The 23,539-nt window shown below is 44.6% G+C and overlaps 1 protein-coding gene across 1 annotated transcript in view; it reads left to right on the top strand.

Annotated features, from left to right (window-relative positions):
* Window positions 1-23,539, top strand: part of UBXN11 (UBX domain protein 11) — a 96,477-nt gene that overhangs the window by 53,764 nt on the left and 19,174 nt on the right. The window contains exons 9-12 of the mRNA XM_063453305.1: window positions 4-121; window positions 253-356; window positions 433-503; window positions 11,096-11,221. Coding sequence (XP_063309375.1) covers window positions 4-121; window positions 253-356; window positions 433-503; window positions 11,096-11,221 — 419 coding nt within the window. The remainder of the gene's footprint in view (window positions 1-3; window positions 122-252; window positions 357-432; window positions 504-11,095; window positions 11,222-23,539) is intronic.

Below are 23,539 nucleotides of genomic sequence, written 5' to 3'. Positions count from 1 at the left end.
CAGGTCACTGACAAACGTAATGTGGTTTTCAGAGAGCACCATTCTTGGGGGGAGTTTCCTGGCCATGGTCAGACAGTGGGCATTACAACATCTTCAGTACAAGAGACAAGGGAGTTGCCAGGTAAAAGCAGAACTAGTACTAAACATATAGATAATAATAATAAAAAAAAGAGAGCTCATGTGCAGTTATTGTATGCAACAATGTGCTGTGAGATTTCACTTTTACTATGCATTGCATTTTCATATACTTAGGTCTGCAGCTTTCTGTTGATCAGTTCTTGAACAAACTTCCTCAGTCTGTAGTTCGTGCTGGGAAAGTTTTGGATATCCGTGGTCCAATCAGAGAAGTCTTGCAGGTATGTAATGAAATTCGTTAAAACAGGGTTTGCTCGACTATCACATATCTTATCTTGATTGTTCTCTGACTTGCAGGAGGCAGGTGCAAAAGAGAAGCTAAACGAGATACAGGTGGAATCCCTCCTTGTGGAAGAAGTGGAAAAAAGGTGGGCATTAGTTCACACATCAATTTCTTAACCCCTTAAGGACATCGCTTCAGAAGCTGGACTTACCCTTAAGGATGCAAGCAATTTTTGCATTTTTTGCCGTTTGTGTTCAACCGCAATTTGCATCTTTATCATTTACTGCACCAACACGCATTATATACCATTTTCTAAAGGACAAAAAGAGCTTTCATTTTATGTGACATACATATATAAATTCTTATGTATTCTAAAAAAATGCAAGAAAAAAGGGAAACAGTTGTTTGTTTTTTACAGTTCTGGCAATAAGAATGTGTGCTTAATTTGTGCAGGTTAACGAAAGTAATTCAAAATAAATTAATTTGGTTGTTCTGATTTACAGAATATATAATGTCTAAGATTACGATGTACTTTTTGTAGTTACAGCTCACAAAATACTAGGAGTAAAAATATTTTTCAATGTCTAGCGATTTTAGAATTTGGTATGTTTGTCTTGTAAGCTTAATAGCCAACACAGAAAACAATATTGCTACACAAAAGTATATATTTATATAAAGCAGACACAGGCAAGCCTGACTTCCAGCACTGCATACAGCTTATCAAAGAGTCTAAAGCCACTTAAAATGGTCCCGGCTGATAGAGAAAAGCCCCAGGTATCTATTGATACCTGGGTTTCCTAATGTGAGCAGGGATTTAATCCTGTTCACTCTGCATTGCTGTCTATTGGGATTTAAATCCCATTTGAAGAGCTGAATAACTATATCACTTTGGGCTCTGCATGCAGCCTGACTTCCAGCACTGCATGCAGCTTATCAAAAAGTCTGAGGCCACTTAAAATGGCCCCAGCTGACAGAGGGGAGCTCCAGGTATCTATTGATATCTGGGTTTCCTAGTGTGAGCAGGGATTTAACCCTGTTTACACTGCATTTCTCTCTATGGGAATATTTTTTTTTAATTCGTTATTTTTGGTGCATGTATTTAACTGTACATATTCGCCAGCAGTGCCCCAGCAGCAATTGCTTGCGTTTCATTTAGCATAGAATATAATATAACAATGGTGAGGTATGCTTAACAGTACACATTTTATATTGTAAGGTGTCATAAGCAGTAGCATATTGTTAGTTATAGGGATTGATAGTCATCTGTTCGAGTGTGGGTACATATGGGTTGTCTGTTGGTCATAGTACATTTCTAAAGGTCAGCTGCTAGTCTAAGCGCTACTGTGGGTGAGTGTCCCCCTGTAGCCCTGTTTAGCTGGGGGGATGTGGGTGTTGTTCACGCTTGACGCTTGTCCTGCCGGTCCGCTTACGGGGGTATGGCTTTCTCATGTAGCATGTTGGGGATTTTAGTGAGTGGTGGGGTTTGCCATGGGGTGTTTTTGTCGCCCTGTGTAAGCGCCAGTCACGTGTCCGCTGTTTTTACTCGCGGTGGGTAGGTAAGTTTGTAGCGGGCTGGGGGCCTATGGGTATGCGGAGGTGGATGGAGGCTCTGTCACTGTGGCTAGCACTCAATGCCCGGTAGTCGAAATGTTGCCCATAGTGTTGGCTGTAAGGTGAGTGTGTCGCCCCTGGGGTGTGTGGGGGGAGAAGACTTTATGTGGGTGGAGAAGACTTTGTGTGGGTGATGGTCAGAGTATTTTGGTGCTTACTGCTCCGGGGTGGGAAACCGTGGGTTGTGTGTTCTTCCGTAAGGTGTCCTCCTAACGGTTAGGGTTGGCCCGTCTGGGGGTCTTGTTGGGAGGAGTGGGTTGAATACATCCTACCGGTCAGTGGTCACTGTCCTCCGGTGGTCTGTTTCGGACCAATGTGGGCCCCTTTGAACCGTGGGTTAGAAGCAAAAGTATAAGTAACAAATTAGAAATAGAAATAATAGCGAAAAAGCATATTGCTAACATATTTAAGCATTAAACATAATTCGGTCAGATGTGTTTGACTTCACACGGACTGTCCTGACCGCGTACTGGCTACAAGTGGAGTGCGGCCTGTCCCTTGCATTGTGCCCTCATGCTGTGACCATAGCGTATGTGGTCTCTGGCGGGCCTCCGGGTACGAAGATGGCGACATTCGCCGGATCCCAGTTGTGTGGTGCGTTCGCCAGTTGGTTCATGGCTTTGGAGATTGAGTCGGGTGGGAGACCCAGGTTCCCCAGGATTGCAGCCGCTTCTTCCAACTTGTGGACCGGGTAGGAGGTCCCCTCGTGGGTGATCAGCAGAGTTTGGGCCGCCTTCCACCGCTAGGTGATGTTGTGTGAGCGGAGCAGCGTTGTGAAAGGCTGCAAGGATTTTCGCCACTTCAGCGTGTTACCCGATAAATCTGCAAAGAATGTGAGGGAAGAGTTTTCAAACGTGTAGGGTGAGTGTCCCCGTAGGGCGTTCGTCACTGCAGCTTTGTCTTGTCTAGTCTGGAAGCGTACGATCAGATCTCTGGGAGCCGCAACAGGGGCTTTGCTGGGTTTAGGAATCCTGAACAAGTTCTCTGTCATCATTTTTGCCTGTTTAGGGGGCAAGATTGTGCCCAGTAGGCGTCTTACAAAGTGCGGTAATTCTGCATCCGGCACTGTCTCCACTACCCCTCTAATCTTTAGATTTGTAGTTCGCCTAGCATCTTCCATGGACGTAAACTTCTGTTCCAGGTCGGCGTGCTGTTTCTGTAGCGACCGCATCTCTGTTTGCAGGTGAGTTACTTGCTGTTTGGTGTTGTGGGAGTCTGTTTCCAGAGCCCCCATGCGGCCTTGGAGGTCTGTGCGGAGTGCGGTAACGTCCACGTGGATGTCCTTTCGGAGGCCCGACAGTAGCTCTTGCATGTCGGCCTTGGTTACCGGTGATGAGTCCTTCTTGGACGAGGTTGGTGCCGGGGTCACTATTGGTCTTTGCGGGCCCAGCATAAGAAGGGTCCCCAGACCCCAGGGTGTGATCATCCGAGAAGTTGGAGCTGTCGTCGGGCTAAGACGCCATCTTGGGATGCCATGTGCCTGCCGCCACAGGTCTCCTATGTTCATGCCCAGGTTTGGTTTGTCAGCCTTCTGTTTTTTTATTTTGCACCCCATACTGGTGTGGGTTGATCGGGGGTCCAACAGGATCAATTTTTGTGGGTTATTGCTGAGTTTTACGCTTAGTTCAGGCCTAGTTTCATGGAGCTCAGATGAGATGCGACCGTTCAGGTCAGATACTTGGCTCCCGAATCCTCTCTATGAGAATTTACATCCACATTAAAAGAGCTGCATGCCGATCTTACATTGAGCTCTGCATGCAGCTCACCTGTCAGTCTGGGGCCACTACAAATGGACAGAATAACAGTTTCTAATAATACCTGGGTTTACTGGTGTGCCTATATGTAGGATCTACATATAGGCATTTAAATGGTTATTTAAGCAGCTACATGCCGTGCTGACTTCCAGCACTTCAAGTAGCTCCTTAAAATGTCTGTGGTCACTAAAAATGACCTCAGCTGATAGAGGGGATCCAAAGGTATCCATTGATACCTGAGACTCCATGATGTGAGCAAGTATTTAACCCTGCTCACACTACATTGTAGCAATGGGGATTTAAATCCTGTTTGCAGCGCTCACTTTGAGCTCTGCAAACAGAGCATCGGTCAGTCTGGGTCCACTAATTCTGGCCCCAGGTGACAGATGGAAGCCCCAGGAATCAAATGATTCCTGCGGTTTCCAGTTACCAACAGGGAAAGAGTACCCGTTGGAAAAGTACTGCATTTCCATCATGCGTCTTTAAGTGAAGGACAAGCTCGACGGAAAATTATCGTCATGCGTCCTTAAGTGGTTAATGTGCATATGCTACATAGATAGACTTTTCATAGTAACTTCACTTTTGAGAATAAAGACTGAGGCTTCCCTTTTGTTGAAAAATTGATAGTTGAAATTTTGTTGAAAAATGTTGTTGAAAAATAGATAGTCTGAAGCTTTTGCAAACCACCCCCTCCTAACACAGCCCAGACTCTGTGGCTGTCCAATCACAGACTTTCCAGTTACAAAGCTTCAGAAAACTTTTGCAAGCTGTTTTATGTATACACTCAATTTAAAAAGTGCATAATTAAAAGCATGCATGTTTTCATTGAGGGTATGGCTACTAAACAGTGATTTTTGTATTTGGGTAAGGGGTTGTCCCTTTTACAGATGTAACAATAATTACAGAATACGCTCAGTCATCCGAATCAGAGCCCCAGCTTACAGGGTGGAGCTTAATAATGTTTCAATTAGCCACATTGTGATTGTCATAGGTCTCAGCTACAGATTGCATTGAATACACTTTTTTTTTTATAGATGGTGGACACTGCCAGCTGAGCTTTAAAGCGGCACTGTCATGCCGAACTTACCTTTCCTCAATCTCTTCCTCTTCTCCCCCTCTCTCAGGATCTGTTATTCTTTTCTTCCTGTCTTCTTTAGTTTTCTTTAAAATCATAAGACAAAGTAGGGACTCTTTGTCTTATGGAGGATTTCTCCGCTTGACCAGCTCAGACCAGCGGAGGAGCAAAGTGTGCTTCATTTCCGCTGGTCAGAGTAATTTTCCCATGATCCCTAGCTTTCCTCCCTGTTCCCACAATGCTTCCTGTCAGTATTGCCGAAGGTCCTGTCACTTAGACAGAACGCCGGCAAAGCTGCCGAATTGCATCCTAACAGAATGAGCACTGTTTCTCCATTGGTGTTAGGATGCAATTCGGTACTTTGATCGTATCGGAATTTCATTCTAATGAATGAAACTCCGATCCTATTCATTGCCGTGGGCGCATCTTGCAGCCGCTTAGTAGATAACTCCCTAATTCCCACGGTATCAGGGAGCTATCTACTAAAAGGCTGAAAGACCTAAATTGGTCTTTCAGCCAAATGTACTAATACTAAGTAAAGATTACTTAGTATTAGTAAATAATATGCCCCTACTCGCTATACCGCGAGTAGGGGCATGTCTAGTAAGCAGTGAGCAGCCTGTGGCCTACTCCCCCCCCCCCGCCCTAATAAAACAATAAGGGGGGGGACCCACTGTCCTCCCCCCCCCCCCCTGGCCCCCACCCCTGCGCGGTGGGTGGGGGCCTTAATAAAACAATAAGGGGGGGCGACCTACTGTCCTCCCCCCTGGCCCCCACCCCTGCGCAGTGGGTGGGGGCCCTAATAAAACAAATGTACTAATACTAAGTAAAGATTACTTAGTATTAGTAAATAATATGCCCCTACTCGCTATACCGCGAGTAGGGGCATGTCTAGTAAGCAGTGAGCAGCCTGTGGCCTACTGTCCTCCCCCCTGGCCCCCACCCCTGCGCGGTGGGTGGGGGCCCTAATAAAACAATAAGGGGGGGGGACCCACTGTCCTCCCCCCCCTAGCCCCCACCCCTGCGCGGTGGGTGGGGGCCCTAATAAAACAATAAGGGGGGGGGGACCTATTATCCTCCCCCCCCCCTGGCCCCCACCCCTGAGCGGTGGGTGGGGGCCCTGATAAAACAATAAGGAGGGGGGCCTACTGTCCTCCCCCCCTGGCCCCCACCCCTGCGCGGTGGGTGGGGGCCCTAAATTAAGCCCCCCCATCAAGGTGACTAGGGGTCCCAAGCCCCTAGTCACCCCCCCCCCCCACACCCAAAACATTCTATCCCCTACCTACCCCCCTCACCCTAAAAATAGTGAGGGGGGAATAAAATAACTAACCTGTATAAAAAAAAATGAAACTTACCATTTGACGTCTTCTTTTTTCTAAATTCTTCTTTCTTCAGCCCCCAAACAAGCCAAATAAAAATCCATCATACCCAAAAAAAAAAAAAAGAGCGCCCAAAAAAATTAATTCATGTTCACCCATGGAGGGCACGCCGCGTACTGAGCTCCACAGGGCCGGTCAAGGCTTATAAAGCCTTGCCCCGCCCTGCAATTAGGCTTAGAACACAACTTAGGCTTAGAACACAACTTTCCCACGCTGTGTAAAATGACAGATCACTGTGATTGGATGGTTTTCAAGCCATCCAATCACAGTGCTCAATGTCATTTTACAAGCGTGGGAAAGTTCTTTTGAATTTTCCCACACTGTGTAAAATGACACAGAGCACTCTACGTAGAAACATAGAAACATAGTATGTGACGGCAGATAAGAACCATTCGGCCCATCTAGTCTGCCCAGTTTTCTAAATACTTTCATTAGTCCCTGGCCTTATCTTATAGTTCAGCTGGAATGCTATTCCATGCATCCACTACCCTCTCAGTAAAGTAATACTTCCTGATATTATTTTTAAACCTTTGTCCCTCTAATTTAAGACTATGTCCTCTTGTTGTGGTAGTTTTTCTTCTTTTAAATATAGTCTCCTCCTTTACTGTGTTGATTCCCTTTATGTATTTAAATGTTTCTATCATATCCCCCCTGTCTCGTCTTTCCTCCAAGCTATACATGTTAAGATCCTTTAACCTTTCCTGGTAAGTTTTATCCTGCAATCCATGAACCAGTTTAGTAGCCCTTCTTTGAACTCTCTCTAAGGTATCAATATCCTTCTGAAGATAGGGTCTCCAGTACTGTGTACAGTACTCCAAGTGAGGTCTCACCAGTGTTCTGTACAATGGCATGAGCACTTCCCTCTTTCTACTGCTAATACAACCAAGCATTCTGCTAGCACTTCCCTCTTTCTCCCTATACAACCAAGCATTCTGCTAGCATTTCCTGCTGCTCTATTACATTGTCTGCCTACCTTTAAGTCATCAGAAATAATCACCCCTAAATCCCTTTCCTCAGATGTTGAGGTTAGGACGCTATCAAATATTCTGTACTCTGCCCTTGGGTTTTTACGTCCAAGATGCATTATCTTGCACTTATCCACATTAAATGTCAGTTGCCACAACTCTGACCATTTTTCTAGTTTACCTAAATCATTTTCCATTTGGCTTATCCCTCCTGGAACATCAACCCTGTTACATATCTTAGTATCATCCGCAAAAAGACACACCTTACCATCAAGACCTGCAATATCACTAATAAAAATATTAAAGAGAATGGGTCCAAGTACAGATCCCTGAGGTACCCCACTGGTGACAAGCCCAAGCTTCGAATATACTCCATTGACTACAACCCTCTGTTGCCTGTCACTCAGCCACTGCCTTACACATTCAACAATATTGGAATCCAAACTCAAAGATTGCAGTTTATTGATAAGCCTTCTATGTGCAACAGTTTCAAAAGCCTTACTGAAATCTAGGTAAGCAATGTCTACTGCACCACCCTGATCTATAATTTTAGTTACCCAATCAAAAAAATCAATAAGATTAGTTTGGCATGATCTCCCTGAAGTAAACCCATGTTGTCTCTGATCTTGAAATCCATGTGTTTTTAGATGTTCAACAATCCTATCCTTTAACATGGTTTCCATCACTTTCCCCACTACTGAAGTAAGGCTTACTGGCCTATAGTTGCCCGACTCCTCCCTATTACCTTTCTTGTGAATGGGCACAACATTCGCTAACTTCCAATCTTCTGGGACTACTCCTGTTATCAATGATTGGTTAAATAAATCTGTTAATGGTTTTGCTAGTACACCACTAAGCTCTTTTAATAGCTTTGGGTGTATTCCATCAGGTCCCATTGACTTATTTGTCTTTACTTTTGACAGTTGAAATAGAACCTCTTCCTCTGTAAACTCACGTGTAATAAATGACTCATTTATCCTTTTTCTTAACTGAGGTCCCTTTCATTCATTTTCATCTGTAAATACCGAACAAAAATATTCATTGAGGCAGTCAGCTAGACCTTTATCCTCATCTACATACCTTCCTTCTTTTGTTTTTAATCTAACTAATCCTTGTTTTACTTTTCTTTTCTCATTTATGTATCTAAAAAAAGTTTTGTCCCCCTTTTTTACTGACTGTGCTATTTTCTCTTCTGTGTGTGATTTGGAAGCTCTTATAACTTGCTTAGCCTCTTTCTGCCTAATCTTATAGGTCATTCTGTCTTCCTCACTCTGGTTTTTTTTATAATTACTAAATGCTAACTTTTTATTTTTTACTATTTTGGCCACATCTGCGGAGTACCACAGTGGTTTCTTGAATTTTTTGCTTTTACTGACAAGCCTAATGCAATTTTCTGTTGCCTTCAGTAGTGCAACTTTTAAATAATCCCATTTCTTTTGGACTCCATTTAAATTGCTCCAGTCTGATAATGACTCCTTTACACATATTCTAATTTTAGAAAAGTCTGTTTTTCTAAAGTCTAAAACTTTTGTTTTTGTGTGGTGTGACTCAGTCACTGTTCTTATATTAAACCACACTGACTGATGATCACTGGATCCTAAACTTTCACCTACAGTAATATCTGATGCCAAATCTCCATTTGTTAACACTAAATCTAGTATGGCCTCTTTACGAGTTGGCTCCTCAACGACTTGTTTTAGAGACAATCCCAGTAGGGAGTTTAGAATATGTGTGCTCCTGGCACAAGTAGCTATTTTTGTTTTCCAATTCACATCAGGAAGATTAACGTCACCCATGATGATAACTTCCCCCTTCATTGTCATTTTAGCTATTTCTTCAACTAGTAGATGATCTAACTCTTCAATTTGTCCTGGGGGCCTATAAATCACACCTACACGAGTTACTGTGTGATTACCAAATTCTAATGTAACCCAAACGGACTCTATGTTCGCCTCACTAACCTTTATTAGGCTAGATTTTATGCTATCCTTTACATACAGGGCCACCCCTCCCCCTTTCTTGCCTTCCCTGTCTTGTCTATATAAAGAGTACCCTGGTATTGCTATGTCCCAGTCATTTTTCTCATTATACCATGTCTCAGTAACAGCGACTAAATCTACACTATCAGTTGCCATTATTGCCACAAGTTCATTGATCTTATTCCCTAAACTGCGAGCATTTGTAGACATGACTCTAAGCTTATCATTTTTTAACACACTTGCTACAGGCACCTTCTGTCCTTGTTTTGGGGGACAATTCCCCCAGACCAACCAATCAATGTGTTCTAAGCCTAATTGCAGGGCGGGGCAAGGCTTTATAAGCCTTGACCCGCCCTGCGGAGCTCAGTATGCGGCATGCCCTCCATGGGTGAACATGGATTAATTTTTTTTTTTTTTTTGTGCGACGGGTATGATGGATTTTTATTTGCCCTTTTTGGGGGCTGAAGAAAGAAGAATTTAGAAAAAAGAAGACGTCAAATGGTAAGTTTCACTTTTTTTTTTTTACATTTATTTAGGGCCCCCACCCACCGCTCAGTTGCTTTGAATTAAAAGAATATGGATAACTACCATTTAAAGTGTACTTAAGATGAGTGGCATACACACGATCCATGGGCCCCCGGTGCGAAAATTGATCCGTGGGCCTCCTTTATCCCCCCCTCCCCCGGCGCTTACTCTGCGCGGGCTGGGGCTGCTACACATTGCGGCAGGCACCTGGTTGTAGGGGTGCGACCCTTGCGACCATAGTGTGCACGCCAGTGTATGATACACATACACTTAAAGGACCACTATAGGCACTCAGATCATTTCAGCTCAATGAAGTGGTCTGGGTGCCAGGTCCCTCTAGTTTTAACCCTGCAGCTGAAAACATAGCAGTTTCATAGAGGGTTTATCCAGCCTCTAGTAGCTGTCTCACTGACAGCCGCTAGAGGCGATTCCGCTGGACATCCATAGGAAAGCATTTAGTAATGCTTTCCTATGGGCGGTTTGAATGCGCGTTCGGAGCTGAGAGGCGGATCGGGGCGGATAGATCCCCAGCGCCAAAGGAGCTCAGCGCTGGAGAAAGGTAAGTGCTGAAGGGGTTTTAACCACACACAGTCTCACAAACAGACGCATAAACACTAACTGACAACCACATTTACTGACACACACATACACACTCACAAAACATACGATCTCACTGGTACACAAACTAACACACACACACTGACATTTACTAGCAGACACACACTCAAACACAGACACACAAACTAACACACTCAGTGACATACACAGTAGCACTCACTAACACTTACTGACACTCACTAGCAGACACACACTAACAGACACACAGTAACACACTCACTGACACACACAAACACACTCATTAACAGACACACACACACAGTAACACACTCGCTGACTGACACACACACACACAGTAACACACACACACAAACACACTCATATATTATTATATTTTTACATTTAATCCCCCAGCCTCCCTACCTTTGGGAGTGCTGAGGGTATTCCCATGGGGCCAGTGGGGCTGCCCGGTGGCCAGTCCTGCAGGCGCGTGGGGGAGCACTCTCCCTGGCTGAGCGCTCTCTGCCCAGCTCCCTCGCGCGGCGCTTACTGATGCCAGAGCAGTCAGATGACGTGATCTTCCGTCTCCGGTATCAGTGCGGTGCGAGTGAGGGAGCTGGGCAGAGAGTGCTCAGCCAGGGAGAGTGCTACCTCGCGTGCCCGCTGGCAAAGTGAAGCCACTGCCAGCCTCGGGGGGCCCTGAGGTGGCCTGTTACTGGGGCTCCCACTTAAGCCACTGCTTAAGATAAGACAACTTTTCCTTCTTGGATGGAAGTCACCATGTTTAGGTTCCTGCAGCTACTGATGCGATGAAGATTTCGGTTTCAGAAATAAATGTTGCTAAAAATACATGACTTAATGATCCTTAATTTGAATTCTATTTTACAACAGGTATGATCAAAATATAGCTGTTTCCACACTGCGCATAAAGTCTGAAAATGGAGAATACACGTACAAGGTGCGAATGCTAGAGTCAGAGACCATTGGAGATCTACGTGTCCATTTGTCCAATTGTAGGTAAGTAAACATCTGTGAACCATATAAAGATACATATCTTGGACTGTGATGCTTTGCAGCTTTTGTGAATGCATGTCATTAATTTAGAGAAAAAAAAAAAACATTTTATAATTATCAGAATTTTCTTTTCCTGGATATGTTCAGGGCAGCATCACAGTAGGGTTAGCTCCATCCACTTGGCTGTTTAGGACAGGAAATAATTCATAAATATGTCATCCACTTTCTTAGGCCTATGGTCCTGTAATGTGCTCAGAAAAGAAAGAGACCAATAAGAGAAGGGGGTAGGTTTGGGGGAGAAACTGATGCTGCCATTGCGTTTTCTAAATTCCTGGCTAATCCATGACAGCATCACAATATGGTAATACCCACGCTAAATAAAGGTAGAAATTAAACAAAAAAAAGAAGCATACTATTTCAATAGAAAAAAATACTTTTATTAAAAAACTTTTTTTTTATTAAAATTTTTTTGAAAAGTATACCTCTAAAGTGTGCCATCTTTCTTCTTCCAAAATACTGGGAGATTGGAAAAAACAGAAATTTTACTTACCGTAAATTATTTTTTTCTTAATATGGTGGCAGTGCCATCGGGTTTTTCTCCTCCCCTGTGGACAAGCATCTAACAAGATAATTATAATCAAGAAGACCCTCCCCCTTGTCCTATAAAACAGCCGTACCGCAAAACCTACCCCAGTAAGTAGCAAGAGAAAGAAACACAGACCAACTGTACTGCAAAAAATATTTAATATAGAGGGAGGGAAGCCATACTGCCACCATATTAAGAAAAAAAGAGATCACGGTAAGTAAAATTTCTGGGTTTTTTTCTGTCATATGGTGGCAGTACCATCGGGATATAGCAAGATCCCCATCCTTGCAGGACTTATGCCACGGCAGCTTGTAACACCTTACGCCCAAAAGCTGCTTCAGAGGCAGAGAATATGTCCTGAAAAAGGTGTTAAAAGAAGACCAGCATGCTGCTTTGCAGATGACCTCTGGAGAAGCAAGCGTTTTCTGCCCATGAGGTAGCCATAGCTCGGGTGGAATGGGCCTTAAGCGTAACTGGAGCCTAAACACCTTCTGTTGAGTATGCCAATTCTATAACTTGAATGAGCTTACGGGATAAGGTGCCGCAGGAAGCCACGTTCCCCTTGAAGTTACCCTAAAAATTAACAAACAGATGATCCGAAATTCTGAATTCTTTTGTTCTGGCAAGGTATATAAGTAAAGCTCTTCTGACGTCCAACTTCTGCCATTTGAGCTCTTGAGGAGATGAGGCTTCACTACAAAACGAAGGCAAAATAATCGGCTAATTAATATTCTTTGAAGACAAAACTTTAGGTAGAAAAGATGGCCTTGGATAAAGAACAACCTTGTCTTTGTGGAAAATTGTAAATTCATCCAAGGAGGACAGAGCGTGCAGTTCTCCCACTCTTTTGGCCAATGGGATGGCCACCAGGAATGTAACTTTAAGAGACAAGATTTTTAATAGGACTTCTTCCAAAGGTTCGAAGAGATGAACACAAAGGGCTTGTAGGGCCAGGGATAAATCCCAGGCTGGAAACACTGACTAACACATCGATTTTAGGAACCGGGAGATGGAAAAAGATGCTTGGTCGGTCCTCCTACTTCAAATTTGGGGCACTGCGAGTGCAATCTAATGTGCCACCAGATAGGAGTGTTGTGTTAAGTAGTACTATTCTTATCAGTTTAATCCCAATTTTTACGACTACTAGTGTGGTCCAGCACGCAGAAACTATGTAAACATATACATAGGCAAGAGAAGGAAAATAAAAGGACAGAAGGTAAACCGGACCTTAGAATGGCCGGACTAATACGCTAGAGACAGAGAATGGTCAAAGGGAAAGCCGAGGTCAAGGAAGCCAGAAAATACAGTTTAAACAAGCCAAGTCAGGGAAACTAGAATTCAGAATAACCAGGGAAAAGCCAATATCAGGATACCAGGAAATCAGATTCACAATGATAAAGCACTCTCAGGAAACCAGGAACAGGAAACCACGACAGGGCAAGGTACTGGGGTGAGCTAGGGATTTAAATATCAAGCGGCAGGCCGGCAGCCGCGACACCGTTACGTCCCCCTCATCAGGCCTTTTTTAGTCGAATGTATCGCCCACTGTCAGTCCCTTTGGGATCCATCCCTAATTCATCTTAATAAAGGTGAGGTAATCTAGACTTTTTTGACCTAGGCAACTTCTCTTCTCAGTGACAATACCTCCTGCTGCACTGAAGGTCCTTTCTGACAGGACACTTGAAGCGGGGCAGGCCAGAAGTTCTATCGCAAATTGGGATAGCTCAGGCCACAGGTCAAGCCTGCACATCCAGTAGTCAACGGGTTCATCGCTCCTCAGAGTGTCGATATCTGCAGTTAAGGCGAGGTAGTCTGCTACCTGTCGGTCGAGTCGTTCTCTGAGGGTGGACCCCGAAGGGCTGTGGCGATGCGTAGGACCGCGGGTCCAGCAAGCGATGCTGATCAGGCTGTTTCTGGTGGTGATGGTGACCACAACTCTTCCTCTTCACGCTCATCTACGGCCTGATCCAGCACTCTTCGCAGGGCACGCTTCTGGAAGAAAACAAATGGTATGATGGTGCCTTCGGTGCGACTGACTAGGTTTGTCACCTCCTCAAAAGAACGCATGAGCCTACAGGCATTGCGCATGAGTGATCAGTAACTGGCAAATAAATTCCCAGCTCCACAGAGGCTGTCCTAGCACCCCGGTCATACAAATACTCGTTAACGGCTTTTTCTTGTTGGAGCAGGCGGTCGAACATTAGGAGTGTTGAATTCCAACGTGTCGGGCTGTCGCAAATGAAGCGCCTCACTGGCATGTTGTTTCGCCGCTGGATATCGGAAAAGTGCGCCATGGCCGTGTAGGAACGCCTGAAATGGCCACACACCTTCCTGGCCTGCTTAAGGACGTCCTGTAAGCCTGGGTACTTATGCACAAAGCATTGTACGATCAGATTACACACATGTGCCATGCACGGCACATGTGTCAACTTGCCCAAATGCAAAGCCGCCAACAAATTTCTTCCGTTGTCACAAACCACTTTGCCGATCTCCAGTTGGTGCGGAGTCAGCCACTGATCCACCTGTGCGTTCAGGGCGGATAGGAGTGCTGGTCCGGTGTGACTCTGCTTTCAGGCAAGTCAACTCCAAGACGGCGTGACACTGCCGTATCCGGGATGTGGAAGAGGAGCTGGGGGGGTGCCGTTGATGTGGAACAAGACGCAGCAGCAGAAGAGGACTCAGTCGAGGAGGTTATGGAAGAGGATGGAGTAGGAGGAGTAGAGGAGGTGGCAGCAGGCCTGCCTGCAAGTCATGGCGGTGTCACCAACTCCTCTGCAGAGCCATGCATTCCATGCTTGGTAGCCGTCAGCAGGTTTACCCAATGCGCAGTGTAGGTGATATACCTGCCCTGACCATGCTTTGCAGACCAGGTATCAGTGTTCAGATGGACCCTTTCCCCAACACTGTGTGCCAGATATGCCATTACTTCCTTTTGCACAATCGAGTACAGGTTGGGGATTGCCTTTTGTGCAAAGAAATTTCGTCCGGGTACCTTCCACTGTGGTGTCCCAATAGCTAAAAAATTTTTGAACGCCTCAGACTCCACCAGATTGTATGGTAAAAGCTGGCGGGCTAAGAGTTTAGTCAAGCCAGCTGTCAGACGCCGGGCAAGGGGGTGACTTTGTGACAATGGCTTCTTACGCTCAAACATGTCCTTGACAGACACCTGACTGTGGGCAGATGAGCAGGAACTGCTCAAGGCGAGAGACGGAGGGGCGGATGGTTGAGAGGGGACAAGGAGGACAGCAGTGGTTAACGTGGCTGAAGATGCTGGACCAGGAGGAGAATGGCGGCTTTGAGTTTGTGTGCTGCTTGTACTCATGTGTTGATCCCATAGGCGTTTGTGATGTGCGATCATGTGCCTTCGCAAAGCAGTTGTACCTAGGTGGGTGTTGGACTTCCCATGACTCAGTTTCTTTTGGCACAGGTTGCAAATGGCATCGCTGTTGTCAGAGGCAGACACACAAAAAAATGCCACACTGCTGAGCTCTGCAATGACTGCATTCTGGTGGTGGCAACAGTATGCGTTGATTGGCGTGCTGTCGGGCTGACCCCGGGTGCCGATGCATGCTGTCTGACTGTGCCACTAGCTCCTTGCGACGACCTCCCCCTGCTTCCAACTCGTCTCCTCCTCCTCCTCTCTGTCTCCCCATCTGAACTTTCCCCCTGTTTTTCTTCTCTTCTAGCGGGCACCCACGCGACATCCACGGACGCATCGTCATCATCAACCGCTTCACTTGTATCTGACAACTCAGCAAAGGAAGCAGCAACGGGTACAACATCATCATCATCACAACGTACGTGTGTAATGCTGCCTGACTGAGACATATCCCTGTTATCTACATCCTCTGGCAATAATGGTTGCGCATCACTCATTTCTTCCAACTGATGTGGAAATAACTCCTCTGACAGATCAAGTGATGCGGCTGTGGTTCTAGTGTTGGTGGTGGTGGCAGGCGGGCGAGTGGTAACTTGAGAGGTGCCCGAAGCTAAGCTTGAGGAGGATGGTGCGTCAAGTTTCCGAACGGAAGCTGTAGAAGATTGGGTGTCCTGTGTTAGCCAGTCAACTATGTCCTCAGAACTTTTCAAGTTCAGGGTAGGTGGCCTCTAAACACTGGGCATTATTCTAGGGCCATAGGGAATCACAGCACCACGACCACGACGGCCCCTGCGGGGTGGCCTGCCTCTGCCTTTCATTTTTTTTCGATTAGTGGTACTATGCGTGGAAGCTACTGTGACAACAGATATGAGTGGCACTGGTGTGACACTGTACCCTGGCAGGCCCTGAAACGCACACTTGTGAAGGAAACTGACTGCTATTATATTACAGTCCAAAAATTTTGGGTTTTTTTAAATGCAAGCTATTGGGACTCCAGATGTGAGTGGTGGCACTGGGCACGCCCTGAAACGCACACTCGTGAAGGAAACTGACTGCTATTATATTACAGTCCAAAAATTTTTGGGTTTTTTAAATGCAAGCTATTGGGACACCAGATATAAGTGGTGGCACTGGGCAAGTGAGCACAGTATACGCTGTGAGCCTGACACACACGCTGGCAGACAACTAACTGCTATTCAATCTATTACAGTCAAAAATTTTTTTTTTTTTTTTTTTTTAAATGCAAGCTATTGTGACACCAGTGAGTGAGTGGTGGCACAAGTGGGCATAGTATATGCTGTGAGCCTGACACACAGGCTGGCTGGCAGGCAGGCAACTGCAATTACATTACACACAAAAAAAAGCAGACTGATGTTCTAGCCCTAAAAAGGGCTTTTTGGGGTGCTGTCCTTACAGCAGAGATCAGATGAGTCCTTCAGGACTGTAGTGAACACTGTATACACTAACCTAGCTATCCATTTCCCTATCAAATCAACAGCAGCTACACTTTCCCTCCTCTCACTAAGGATGCAGCTTGAGAATGAATCTATAATGGATGCTGTCCAGTAGGTGGGAGGGTCTGCTAGGGATGGTGTGCTGCTGATTGGCTTGAATGTGTCTGCTGACTGCGAGGCACAGGGTCAAAGTTTACTCAATGATGACAAAAAGGAGGCGGATCGAACCGCGCATATGTTCGCCCGCCGTGGCGAACGCGAACACGCTATGTTCGCCGGGAACTATTTGCCAGCGAACCGTTCGGTACATCACTAGTCTTCTGTTCTACTTGGTCATTAGAGATAGGTTGTTCGTGGATTTGCATACACTATAAATCACTAAATTCACTTTTTGCAAGTTGACACGCTTTCATTTTAGGATCCGTTCAGTTATTTATCTTTCGTGCACCTCACTTTAATGTAATTTTAGAAGAACGTGTAGTTCGGTAGTTTTCATTGTAAATGTCAGGGTGTTTTTAGCTTTCATAGGAATTTGTAGTCTTCTAGCCTCTTTCAACTAATTTACAATCACAATTATATTTTATTTAGTTATATTTCACCCTTAAGGGGCATCTGCAGCAGCTACTGGTAAATTTCTAAATAAAATTAGATCCTAAAAAAATTATATTAATTGAATATTTATTTACAGTGTGTGTGTGTATATAATGAATGCAGTGTGTGCGTATGAGTGCAGTGTGTGCGTATGAGTGCAGTGTGTGTGTGCGTATGAGTGCAGTGTGTGTGCGTATATATTAATTGAATATTTATTTCCAGTGTGTGTATATAATGAATGCAGTGTATATGAGTGCAGTGTGTGTATGAGTGCAGTGCAGTGTGTGTGAGTGCAGTGTGTGTATATGAATGAAGTGTGATGCAGTGTGTGTTTGTGTATGTGTTGGTGGGGGTGGGCATTTTGATATATTATTAATTATTGTACTAATTATTATTTTTTATTTTTTAATATTATATTTTTTTTTATTATTTTTAATATTTTATTATTATTATTATTATGAATTATTTTTTTTCGTCCCCCCTCCCTGCTTGATACATAGCAGGGAGGGGGGCTCCTTCCCTGGTGGTCCAGTGGGATTGGTAGTTCAGTGGGGGGGAGGGGGGCTGGCAGAGCTGTATTTACCTGTCCTGCAGCTCCTGTCAGCTCTCTCCTCCTCCACGCGGTCTGTGCAGCTCCCTCTGTCAGCTCCCAGTGTAAGTCTCGCGAGAGCCGCGGCTCTCGCAAGACTTACAGTGGGAGCTGACCGAGGTGCTGAACGGACGTCGCAGAGGAGGAGAGAGCTGACAGGAGCTGCAGGACAGGTAAGTACAGCTCTGCCAGCCCCCCTCTCCCCCCAGTCTGTATTATGGCAATGCAAATTGCCATAATACAGACTCTGACTCGAGTATAAGCCGAGTTGGGTTTTTTCAGCACAAAAAATGTGCTGAAAAACTCTGCTTATACTCGAGTATATACGGTAACTGCTATTCAATCTATTACAGTCAAAATTGTGTTTTATTTTTAAAATGTACACTACTGTTACACCATATATGAGTTGCACTGGTGTGACACTGTGCCCTGGCAAGCCCTGAAACGCACACGCGTGAAGGAAACTGACTGCTATTATATTACAGTCCCAAAAAATTTTGGGGGGTTAAATGCAAGCTATTGTGACACCAGATATGAGTGGTGGCACTGGGCAAGTGGGCACAGTATACGCTGTGAGCCTGACACACACGCTGGCAGCCAACTAACTGCTATTATATTACAGTCCATAAAGTTTAGTTTTTTTTTAAATGCAAGCTATTGGGACACCAGTGAGTGAGTGGTGGCACTGGGCAAGTGGGCACAGTATACGCTGTGAGCCTGACACACACGCTGGCAGACAAGTAACTGCTATTCAATCTATTACAGTCAAAATTGTAATTTTTTTTTTTTTAAATGTACACTACTGTTACACCAGATATGAGTTGCATTGGTGTGACACTGTGCCCTGGCAGGACCTGAAACGCACACTAGTGAAGGGAACTGAGTGCTATTATACTACATTAAAAAAAAGTTTGTTTTTGTTTAAATGCAAGCTATTGTGACACCAGTGAGTGAGTGGTGGCACTGGGCAAGTGGGCACAGTATATGCTGTGAGCCTGACACACAAGCTGGCAGGCAGGCAACTGCAATTACATTACACAGATGTTCTAGCCCTAAAAAGGGCTTTTTGGGGTGCTGTCCTTACAGCAGAGATCAGATGAGTCCTTCAGGACTGTAGTGGACACTGAATACACTAGCCTAGCTAGTCAAAGGACTTTTCCCTTTTTATTGCAAATCTTAGAAATGTCCTTGAAGCAGTAGCAATCGAAACATGCAGATAAGCATCCTTCAAGTCTATTTTTACCATAAAGTCGCCTCTTTGCAGAAGAGGAAAAATAGAAGCGATTGATTCCATGCGAAACCTTTGTTACGGGATAAACCAGTTGATGGTTTTTAAATCCAAAATGGGACGAAAGGAGTGGTCTGGTTTTGAAACCAGGAATAATGTTGAGTATACTCCCTGAAATATTTGCTTTTCTGGCACTCTCTCTATAACCCTCTTTTGCAAGAGTAGCATGGTTTGAGAAAACAGGGCAATTTTTTTGAAGACTGGTAAGTCGAGACCAGAAAGTTTGCTCTTGGTTTCTCTGTGAATATTATCTTGTGGCCATGCTGAATCAGCCTTAGAACCCAGGGATTGCTTGTGGTTCTTTCCCATGCCTGAAAAAAACGTTGGAGTCTTCCTCCCACACTTCTGGCATCAGAAACGTTTATCTTTATCTCTGTAGGATTTTTAAAAATCGCCTCTTTGTTCAAATCTCGAATTTTTTTCTCTTCTTTGAAAATAATGCGGTCTCTAGTGATGTCGCGAACATAAAATTTTCTGTTCGCGAATGGCGAACGCGAACTTCCGCAAATGTTCGCGAACCGGGCGAACCGCCATAGACTTCAATAGGCAGGCGAATTTTAAAACCCACAGGGACTCTTTCTGGCCACAATAGTGATGGAAAAGTTGTTTCAAGGGGACTAACACCTGGACTGTGGCATGCCGGAGGGGGATCCATGGCAAAACTCCCATGGAAAATTACATAGTTGATGCAGAGTCTGGTTTTAATCCATAAAGGGCATAAATCACCTAACATTCCTAAATTGTTTGGAATAACGTGCTTTAAAACATCAGGTACGATGTTGTATCGATCAGGTAGTGTAAGGGTTACGCCCGCTTCACAGTGACAGATCAAACTCCCCGTTTAATGCACCGCAAACAACCGCAAACAGTCCATTTGCACAACCACAAACTCCCCATTTGCACAAGGTTGGATACCAAGCTAGCCATGTCCCGTTCCTTGTCCTCACTGATGTCGTTGAAGGTCTCTTCCTCCACCCAGCCACGTACAACACCAAGGGTCCCCGAAAGGTGACAACAAGCCCCCTGTATTTTTTTTTTTAAATGTACACTACTGTTACACCAGATAATGTATAATAAACACAGGTTACTGGCTATGGGAGGATAATGTATAATAAGCACAGGTTACTGGCTATGGGGGGATAATGTATAATAAACACAGGTTACTGGCTATGGGAGGATAATGTATAATAAACACAGGTTACTGGCTATGGGAGGATAATGTATAATAAACACAGGTTACTGGCTATGGGGGGATAATGTATAATAAGCACAGGTTACTGGCTATGGGAGGATAATGTATAATAAACACAGGTTACTGGCTATGGGGGGGATGATGTATAATAAACACAGGTTACTGGCTACAGGAGGATAATGTATAATAAAAACAGGTTACTGGCTATAGGGGGGATAATGTATAATAAGCACATGTTACTGGCTATGGGGGGATAATGTATAATAAACACAGGTTACTGGCTATGGGGGGGGGATAATGTATAATAAACACAGGTTACTGGCTATGGAGGATAATGTATAATAAACACAAACACAAAAAAAAAAAGAATACAGCTTCAGAATTAATCTAAATTGTATGCTGTCTAGGAGGTGGGAGGGTCTGGGAGGGAGGGTCTGCTGCTGATTGGCTGGAATGTGTCTGCTGACTGTTGGGTACAGGGTCAAAGTTTACTCAATGATGACAAATAGGGGGCGGACCGAACATCGCATATGTTCGCCATCCGTGGCAAACGCGAACATGCGATGTTCGCCGGGAACTATTCGCCAGCGAACCGTTCAGGACATCACTAGCGGTCTCTCTTGATAGGATCTCCTGTATTTATACTGGTAATTCATGTAACCTGATCTCCAAGAGAACTTATCTTGAGGAAGAACCTTTTTAGTCTCTGACATCTGCTTAATAATTTCTTCTAAAGGAGACCCAAATAACTTTGTTTTTTCTAGGGGAAGCTCACAGAGGACTGATTTTCAAGCTGCATCTGCCGTCCATGACCTTAACCATAAGGCTTGTCTTGCTACAGATGATAACCCCATAATTCTAGATGCCAGCTTAAGAACCTCCACAGACATATCCCCAAAAAATTCATTAGACAAGTGCATGTTCTGAAACATGCGACTAAGCTATTTATCTTGCTCTGTAGATAAAATATCTTGTAACGTGTTTATCCAAATGCCATTTTCTCTGGCAACCGTTGATCCTGTCAGTAAAGCCCTGCATTGAAAACCGTCCGTCTGGTAAGTTCGCCTACAAGAGGTTTCAGCTCTCTTATCCATTGGATTTTTCAAGGCCGAAGCTTCTCCTATAGGAATAGTAGTCTTTTTTGCAAGTTGAGCCACCTGCACATCAACTTTAGGGAGATCTTCCCAGACTTCTTCGCCGGAAAGTCTGAAGATATCTTTAAAGTGTCTGGATATAAAGGCACGTTTCTCAGGATTTCTCCATTCCCCGAATATTAAATCCACTAGGGTTTGTTGAACAGGAAACCCTTTTTTAGGATTCTCCGGGTCTTCCGGAAAAACCACCAGGTTGACTTCCTTTATGAATCTACGGAGTTCATCCGGAGGAAACCCCATTGGTTCACCTGAGGAGGATCCTGACCCATCTGAATCCATAGAGGAAAAACATTCCCTGGAAGATGTCTCTTTTCTTGATTCTCTGATGTACTTCCTGTATAGGAGATTCCACCTTTTTGGACTCTTTAATAGTCTCCAAAGTCTGGGCCAAATTTTCCTGGAACCAGTTTAGGAAAGATTGCATGTCCTTTTGCTTATCTCTTTCCAAGGAATTTGCAGTACACTGACTGCACACATTCTTCCTTGATCCGTCTGGAAGAGGAGTTGCACACTCACTGCAAACTAGGTGTTTAGATTTCGCCATAGCCTTTCTAGGAATGGAGGCCGCCAATTTCTCCTTTTCCATATTAGGATAAGCTGGGCTAGACATATCTGTGGAGAAAGTATAAATTGAGTCTTTTAAAATATCTGAAATTTCTTTGTAAAATTGCAGGGCATATTTTAAAGTAAAGATTTCCTTAATCTTACCTCAAAATACCTCTGAGCCGTGTGGGGGGGCTGGTGATACGGCGTACCTCTTCTGTCCAGCATCCCTGCAGTCAGCGGGTACCTGCACAGCTATATATATATATATATATATATATATATATATATAAATATCTGCATTACAAATTTTGCTGTCTTTTTTTTTTTTTTTTTGTCTCTTTAACAAAGATTCCGGTTTGTGCACGCGTTCTAGCGCAACTGGAAGCTTAGGTGGAACGCAACACCACCCGGTGTGCGTTCCACCGCTGTGCGCATGCGCAGGATTAACTCCGCCTGCAGGAAGTATTGCCGGAACCATTTTCAGCATAAAAGCAATCAATTCTCCACTTGCTCCGTAACCTTACCGGCAGGAAGCATGGTCTCTCAGCCTACCACCCGGGCAGCTCTCGAACCAGATCCCCCAGACAAGCAACCCGTGTGCCATGTCCTTTCCCTCTCGGGACAAGAAAGGAAACTGGGGGTAGGTTTTGCGGTACGGACGTTTTATAGGACAAGGGGGAAGGGTCTTCTTGATTATAATTATCTTGCTAAAACCCGAAAGTACTGCCACCATATGACAAAAAAAAAATAAAAGATAGCAAGCAATTGACTTTTCAGAGATCAAGGAGGTGACACTTAAGCAGAGCCATCTTTCCACATGGATACGGTGGGCAGTTGCACGGGCTCCCTACGAGCATGGGATCCCACCGTGATACCTCGTGGGCAGAGACCAACAGGAGAGATCCTTTCATCTCAATTGCCGGCCCATGGAAGTTGGCCCTGCTCACTTACTGTCTGCCTTTTTTCGGTGGGGAGGTCAAAGATAGATAGTTACTATGCATATCCTACATCTGCTCTATGAAAATTATAATTAGTGACATTACCATCTAAAATCTCCTTAAATATATACACTCCTGTGGTCACCTCCAAAGAGGGCTCTGAAGCTGGGGGCTGAGCAGGGTGCTCAACTTAAACAGAATCTGGTCTGCTTTACAAACTTACATAGTAAAGGCAAAAAGGAATTGGGGGGGCAAACCCAGAACATGCATTTTGCCGGAAAGTTTCTTTGAAACCATTATCCCTTTGGATCAAGGATCCCTAGCTTGGTTGAATTTCTGGAAAGAATACATCTGGGGAGGATAAAGGTGCCACTGGGCCCATTTCACTAGTCCAATTGTCAAGCCAAAGTTCTGCTGGCACAGATTTCTTTGAGACCGTTTTTTGAACCTTTTACAGACATTGTGTCCTTTCTTGGGATAGTAATACCATACCCATTATGGTGTAGAACCAAGCTCCTAGAAAGCAGATATTTTGAGATGGAATTAGCTGACTCTTCTGGTAATTTATGACTAATTTTTTTGCAGTGTTAGAATCTCCTTGTCC

The sequence above is a fragment of the Pelobates fuscus genome, chromosome 1 (assembly GCF_036172605.1).
Source record: "Pelobates fuscus isolate aPelFus1 chromosome 1, aPelFus1.pri, whole genome shotgun sequence".
Lineage (NCBI taxonomy): Eukaryota > Metazoa > Chordata > Amphibia > Anura > Pelobatidae > Pelobates > Pelobates fuscus.
The sequence above is the reverse complement of the archived record's forward strand: the minus strand, read 5'-3'. Positions and strand labels throughout refer to the sequence as shown.